Source organism: Gymnoscopelus braueri (assembly GCF_963280865.1).
Source record: "Gymnoscopelus braueri genome assembly, chromosome: 3".
Lineage (NCBI taxonomy): Eukaryota > Metazoa > Chordata > Actinopteri > Myctophiformes > Myctophidae > Gymnoscopelus > Gymnoscopelus braueri.
In genome coordinates this window covers 10,424,353-10,432,505 of record NC_137612.1, presented here as the reverse complement: position 1 = coordinate 10,432,505, position 8,153 = coordinate 10,424,353, and the positions used below count along the sequence as shown (strand labels likewise).

Below are 8,153 nucleotides of genomic sequence, written 5' to 3'. Positions count from 1 at the left end.
CTCCGCTATGCCCTGGCATTTGTCATTTGGCCTTTGTGCCAAGTCAAGTGGCCTTGTCCCCAAAATGATGAAATCGCAAGCCTAGTCGACACAGTGGGATGCCGTGCCCAGAAAGACTTAAAAAATTAAAGAAAACGATTCTAGAGCTTGATTTATGCTTCGGCCAAGTTCAGCCGAACTTTTTTATTGGTTAAAAGACATAACAGGACGCAAGTGATATAAATGACGAAAAATGTTTTATTTATTTAAATAATTCATAGATTTCCAAAATCATACAGATATAAGTGGAATGATACATTCACAACAGGAAAAAAATAAAATAAACATAACAATGAAGATGATAGAAACAAAACAAAACCAACAAAACAAGCTATAGGTACTGTATGTTCTATTGTGTTAGTGTCCAGGTATATGTAGTCTGTGATTAGGTTTTTCCAGTGAGCAGTGTTTATGTTTCCCTTTGATTTACAGTTCATGAGGATAGTTTTCGTGGCAACACTTAGGGCTAGCACAAGGAGTAGTCTATTCTGTGTGGAGTTTGCATGTTCTCCCTGTGTCCCCTAGGGTAGGTAGTGGGTACCCTCACAAAAAACATTAGCAGTAACAGCAGAAATCCTGGTCTCTATACTGCCTCCCCCTGGTCAGCCTGATGGAGGGGAAAGGTTGGAATAACGTGTTCTTTCCACACGCTATGTCCTATCGGGGATACTCCCCCCTGTCAGGTGATAAGAAGCGGCCTGCTCACTCCTCACGCATTGAAGGAAGCATTAGCTCAGTTCAGGGCTCTCCCCTGGATGGCAGAGGGAGAGTAGCTTAGGCAATTGACACTGGGTGAAAAAAAATGTTTAAAATAAATCATGGGATTTAAAAAAAAGGAGTAGTCTATTGTGTGCATTGTTTTGATACATGTTTGAGTAAGCATATTGATGACGTACTGTAGTAATCGGAATGTGGGATGTGACTTGAACTCTTGTGCTGTGGTCTTTGTAGGGGACAGCTGTTCAGAGTGGTCCTCGGTGAACACAGCTTCTCTCGTATCGAGGGTTACGAGCAGGAGTTGTCCAGAGTGTCCAGAGTCATTATCCACCACATGTACAATTCCAGGACATTGGACAACGATATCATGCTAATCAAGGTATCTGACCAGGTGGATCATCTTCTAGCCTACTAGCTGAACACCAGAACAACACAGATTCACACAACAGACAGTGGTGGAAAGTAACTAAATACATTTTCTCACATACTGTACTTGAGTATAATTTTGAGATATTTTTTACTTTACTGGTGTATTTCCAATTTTCAATAATTGTAATTCTACTCCACTACATCTCAGAGGCAAATATTGTACTTTTGCTTCACTATAATTATTTGAAAACCTTTGTTTTACTAGTTATTTTGTAGATTTTGATTATTATTACGAAACCACTTCAGACCAATATACTTCTATTGAAAATACTCGTACCACTTATATACTTTAATTTGAAAATAGTTGATCTATCTATCTGTGATCATGCTGAAAGCTGAATAAACATAAACACAGATCTACAAGCTCACAACGTGTCGCTTTGCAATGCATTGTGAGCTTGTAGATCAGCTATTTTCAAAAGTTTTTTATACATCTTGTGAAATGTTTTTCACAATGAGTACTTTTACTTTGGTACTTTGGTAGTGTATTTTGATGGCAATACTTTTGTACTTTTACTCAAGTAAATTTTGAGTACCGGACTTGTACTTGAGTATTTCTACAATAGGGTATTAATACTAAAATATGTGAGTACTTCTTCCATCACTGAACAGAATATGAAGCCATTCTGCCCCTCAATAAATCACATGCCCATGAGTCCACATTGGCCTTAGGAATAAAGTTAGGTTTAGGCATACTTTTACTGAGGCTAAGGTTAGGAATAAGGTTAGGTTTAGGCATAGTTTTACTGAGGCTAAGTTTAGGTTTAGACATAGTTTTACTGAGGCTAAGGTTAGGAATAAGTTTAGGTTTAGGCATAGTTTTACTGAGGCTAAGGTTAGGAATAAGTTTAGGGTTAGGCATAGTTTTTACTGAGGTTACGTTTAGAAAAAAGGTTATGTTTTGGCATAGTTTTTACTGAGGTTACGTTTAGGAATAAGGTTAGGTTTAGGCATAGTTTTTACTGAGGTTACGTTTAGGAATAAGTTTAGGGTTAGGCATAGTTTTTACTGAGGTTACGTTTAGAAAAAAGGTTATGTTTTGGCATAGTTTTAACTGAGGTTACGTTTAGGAATACCTGGTGGCAACCGTTCCGAGGTCGCCGGATTTGACCCGGGGTGAGTGTGTTTTGGGACGAGCGTTCTTGTATTCGCCTTAATGCCCCACCCACACTGCCCCCAGTGTCTTTTGTGGAGAATCTGAATGTTTTAACTCCCACATCCGATCTTCCAATGAATCCAGTGACTCTGACTTGCCCAGGGTTGGGAACTTTTGACTCAGGAGTTTCTAAAATGTTTTTAAAAAATGTGTAAATGCCAATAAATTATTGGTATATAAATAAACAGCATATTTATTTCACTTATACTTATATTATGTCTTTTTTTTTAATATATTAAATTAATAATCTCCATAGACTTGGCCTTTCTGCCCTGGCATTTGGCCTTTCGTGCCTTCCACTAAAGGCCAAGTGGCCTTGTCCCTTAAAATGACAAAATTCCAGGCCTGGTCTTGACCATGTGTAGCCTACATGCCTAAATGTATTTGAGTTGCTGCCATGTATTTGGCTGATTAGAAATGTGTGTTAACGTGCAATTGAACAAGTTTGCCTGATAAAGTGGCCGGTGATTGCATATTCATAATACAATTCATAATACAATTAAAAGACCATTGAAACCGGGAAAGCATCCCTGTCATTTTAGATCTTAGCTATATTTATACTTTGGCTATTCAAACATAGGAGAAATACAAGCTCATAGCGTGTCCCTTTGTGCTGTGCTATGAGCTTGTAGATCTGCTCTTTTTTTTTTAAATCACGATTTTTTCAGCAAATCTTTTAATATATATATATATTTTTAAAGCGAACATCTTTAATCCAAATCTTTGCTTATGGGGGTCCCTGGAATCAAATATTTTGAGATGGAGGTCCGCGGACAAATGCACACAATTTTGGGGGTCCTTGACATGAAAACGTCTGAGCAGCACAGAAGCAACATTAGAAGACATTTTTTAGAATCAGACCCAGTCTTAAGGTCATTTCAGACGGGAAGCGGCCGACGCGCCTATGTAATTAATTTTCAATGAGAGGCGGACTATTATTTGGGACGCGTGGAGAAGTTGAGGGGTGGTGAGGCGAGCGGGCGCGGTCCCGTGAAATTCTCGCGCACGTGCACGTTTGTGCACATGGACGCAGGCGGCAAGAGCTGGATTCTTTTCCGCGCACCGCGCAGGAGGACAAAACGACAATGATCGCGGCGCGATTCCCGCTGATCCAAGTCCGCGTCCACCGCTCCCCGTCTGTTAAGACCTTAAATGGGTTAAACTGAATCGTACCTCTCTTGGTTCACAGCTGGATCGGCCCGCGATCCTCAACAACAGGGTGCAGGTGGCCAGCCTACCAGGCATCAACACACGCCGCCTGACCGCTTCCACTAAGTGTAGGGCCAGTGGCTGGGGGCAGACCGAGGTCTCCGACGCGTCCCCCGAACTGAGGGCCGTGGTTGTGAACTTCAGCCCCAGATGCGGGTCCTGGAATTACTTCCAGATCACCCGGAACATGATCTGTGCCGGACGCTTTGGAGGCGTCTGTTTTGTAAGTAAAGGAAAGAGAGTCAGCTGGAAGGATGGGGTCGCATTCATGAGCCAATAATGTGATGACTGGCGGAGTCAAGAGTTTCCATTCAGTCTCTTACCGGAGTCTCCGGCTGTCATCAAATTATCGGCTTAGGAATGCGAGAAAAAAAAAAGATCTCCATGAATTCAAGGCTTCATGGGGTGTGTAATTGATAGAAAATAAGTCATTTTTGGGTGAACTACTCCTTTAACCACTCGAACCCTTAGCATCCCTATTCCGGGGGCGAACGAACATTCACCAAAGTTGGCCGATTCTACAATACCCCAAAAAGGATTTGGTGTAGAGGGACAAAAAGAGCACACCAAGTACAGAGGCAACTCATGTCCATTTTTACTAAGTATAGAGGGTACATTTTTACTAAGTATCCAAGTCTACATATCAATTTGGGGGTCCTTGGCACAAACTGCTGTCAGGGTTCTCAAAGTGGGGTCAAGGGACCCTCAGGGTTCCTTGATGGGGTCCAAATTGGCCAGTCCACTACTGGTCTCTGTACACTTGAAATTAAAAAGTTTGAGAACCACCGATACAAAAATGACGATGGCACTTTTCCTCTTCTGTCCTGCAGGGGGATTCAGGTGGGCCTCTTGTCTGTAACGGTAACTTGGAGGGCATCGTGTCCTTTGTCAAGACTGAGAACTGTGACAACCCTCACTTCCCTAGTGTGTTCACCGAGGTCAGGAACTACCTCAGGTGGATCAGCTGGTTCCTTCAGCACTAGTAGTTGCTGGTAGTATATTGTTCTGGGTGATCACAGTATATGTCTCATTGAACAAATGATGTACACTGTAGGCCTAAACTGTAACAGAACTAAAGTCTGCCATGTTTTCTTTTGTTTTTAATACATATAATTTACTACAGTACAATCAAAAGTTGTAAAACCGAAAGACACGCAAGGAGGATGAATAATGTTCATTCTTAACCCATTGAACCGGGTAAGCATCTGTCATTTCAGATTTTTGCATTGGCTATTCAAAAATAGCTGATATACAAGCTCATACGAGCTTCTACGTCTGCCATTTTTGAACTACTGATTGAGAAGGCATTTTGTAGAATCGGCCTCGGGTCTTAATGGGATTCATCAATGATCGCAGTTTTTTTTTTAAAGTGTTTACTTCATTTTTATTTTTATTATATTGTGTCTTTCATTGTTATTAGTTCTTGTTTCATTGTACATGCAAGTTCAAAATAAAGATTAACAAATCAAATAAAAAAAACTGTTGGTTCCAGTCATGATGTCACTGCGACAAAATCTATGAATGTGAAAACTACAACCCTTGCATCCTGGTGTTTAGCTGCTAACCTCAATGACCGTGACTTTGTCCTTTTGAGTTTACTGCAAAATGGCAGCTGTAGACCATATTGACCCCCCCCCCCAACCCCATTGATTGTTTGTTTGATTGATAGAATACATAATTTAGAAATTTGCAGAAAGAAAAGCACATGAAAGAACAGTTTAAATACAAGGTCAACTAAATAGGATTGAAAAACCCATGGAAGCCTAATGGTTTGTTTCACAAGGGCCAGTTCTGAATTGCAGCCACCTGAAGACTGAAGGTACTCTTTTAGGGCAGTTTTGAAGGAGAGTAGGGTTTTACTCTCTTTCACTGCTTTTGGTAGGGCAGTCCACATTTTTGTTGCATAGCAACCAAAGAAAAACAACAATAATCATCAACAATTAACCAAATGAACTCTAGCATCCCTGGGGCTACGATGATACAATACAATACAACGTTGTGAGCTTGTAGATCTGCAAAAAAATCGGCAAATAGATTTGGTGTAGAGGGAAAATGGAGGGGGCCTAGTATACTGTAGTTAGACCCCGGATGACTCCGACCAACGAGCACATAAAAGCATGACAGTGACCCTTTTTAAGCCATATCAACTGATTTAATAAAGGAACATTGCCTCCTGGAAATAAACCCTCTCTAGGACCGCTGGAAGACCCCATCCCAGAACTAGTGTTGCCATATTTTGTGAAAGAAACAAGCAAACAGGTCTAGGAAAACGAGCCCAAAAGAAGCAACTTTGGGCCATGCATATAAGCACCTAATCTATCTATACGCTTCGGCTTAAATAATCATGAAATAAAAGGTGATATTTTTAATATTTTTTAAGCATTCAAACAACACAAATCTGGTATGCAGGGCTCCCTGGCACAAAACATTTTCAGATGGGGTTTAAGGACAAATAGTATGTTAATTTGGGGGTCCTTACCATGAAAATGTTTGTGAACCACTGGTTTAAACAACATTCAGGAAACAAGCCCAAATAAGCAACTACACTTTAGAAACAAGCCCCCCAAAAAAACGCCCCAAAAAATTGGTAGTCTCAACTACCAATATTTACAAGCAACTTCACAGAAAAATAAGCCCAAAGTCGCTTATAACAAGCAGACATGGCAACACTGGGCAGTACCCTCCAATGACACGTGATTGTGTTCAGCCAATAAATGAAGCTCAGGCGACTGCTTGCTTTATTCCCATCATGCAAAGCGCTTGTAGTTTGGAGAAACTCATGTAGTTTATACTTTAATTTGATCTGTAGCGTTTCGTTGTAGTATTTAAATGCAGAATTCCATGTGTTCTTTTATTTACTCTCAGTAGAGTGTGCATGTTAAAAGTTCGTTTTTGGTAGAACGTGACCAAAAGTGCTATGTCAAAACATTAAATAGGTTCCAGTATCTTACATCTATAGTACACTCTTGTTTCTCTTCAGATCGTATAAATCTTTCGCCTTTTACTAAAGATTTCCGTGGAGAGGAACATTATGAGTATCAACGAATTTTTTGATGCCCTGCCTCACGGCGGGGCTTCCTCACTTGTTAAAAAGAATTGACATTAAGCCAGACAATTGAGACAAAGTACTCACATACTCTACTGCAGTGGTTCTCAACCAGTGATATAGACCAAATATTTGAATACCAAAATTGAGACTCGATGCACAGCAGGTGATTGTTTCATGCAATCAATTCTCAACCAACCTGTTGTGTGTTGGCTAGTGCTGCGCGCCCTAGCGAGACCTGACAGGATCGGTTCATTTGCAACCAGTATGACGCTTGCAACCAGTGTGACCGTGACCTTGTCTGTTAAGGCCCCACATGGACCACCAGTGGTCCTTGTGGGGGCACCAGGGGGTCCCCAGCAAAATTAGTTAACATAGCGTCACAATCATTAACCACTTAGCTTTGGCCATTCAAAAATAGCAGATATACAAGCCCAGGCGATGAGCTTGTAGATCTGCTATTTTTGAAAAATCTTGAAAATGTGTGCATATCTTTTTAAGCGAACATTTTTAACAAATCTTTGCTTCTGGGGGTCCCTGGCACAAAACATTTTCAGATGGGGGTCCGTGCCGTGGCCAAATGTAGGCTACATCAATTTAGGGGTCCTTGGCATGAAAAAGGTTGAAAACCACTGCTCTACTGTAATTGCTCCTAAACTGTATTGATCTGAGGCAGGATAGACAACGCTCCAACTGCTCCAACTGTTTTATTTACCCAGTGCAAGACACCGTGAAAATTAAAACTGTAAATTAAATGACATGAAACAAATGTTTTTTAACCACAATGCATTATACACGTCCTTGTTAGCAGCCATTTGCTGTCATCTTTTTAAATGTCCATGAATTGACCATGTTTACACATTTTGTACTATCACACACAGAACATACAATGCAATGACAATAACTTGTACGGACAACAAAATAACAGGTGACATACCGTGTGCGCATTCTGCCCAGAATATCCAGGAGTTATGTTCTTTTTATCTGTATTGATCTTGTTTTATAGAGACTCATTTTACATTGAAAGAGATTCTTTCACCTCTGCTTATTCTGACATGTCCAAACTCAACAGGTGATTCCAATGTTACTGTGATTAGGGTCACAAGATATCTATCTGCCCCTTCAACAGACCACAATGCAAAGAACAGTAGATGGCACTATATTACACCATACAAATACAAAATGGCATCCAAAATAAAAAACATATTCACAAATTTCACATTTTCAGAAAGATATTAAAATAAAATACCACAAAATTCAACCCATCTCTACAAAAACTGGTTAAATCGTCAAATAAAATAAGAAAGAGGCAAGAAATTTGACAATAGCTGATCTGCAAATTTCACGATATTTATCTGTGGAACCGAGTCAAACTAAATTGAATGTCTCAACTTCTACAATTCCAAGTGCTTGTCAGGGTGGGGGCCTGGGGGGGTCCTCAGTTCAATTGATTCAATGATTATTTGAGAGACAGCGGGATCCGGATTATTTTGGGGGGGTCACAGCCTGAAAAGGTTGAGAACCACTGCCTAAGTTTATTGGCTGTGGGTAATGGGG

At 40.4% G+C, this 8,153-nt stretch overlaps 1 protein-coding gene across 1 annotated transcript; it reads left to right on the top strand.

Annotated features, from left to right (window-relative positions):
* Nucleotides 1–691: 691 nt before the first annotated feature.
* On the top strand, nt 692–4,533 carry LOC308081786 (trypsin-like; the record flags this gene model as incomplete). Its single annotated transcript, XM_080423410.1, has 4 exons — nt 692–717; nt 991–1,135; nt 3,531–3,773; nt 4,381–4,533. 4 exons carry the CDS (start codon nt 692–694, stop codon nt 4,531–4,533), a joined length of 567 nt encoding a protein of 188 aa, XP_080279536.1.
* Between the last annotated feature and the right edge of the window lie 3,620 nt (nt 4,534–8,153).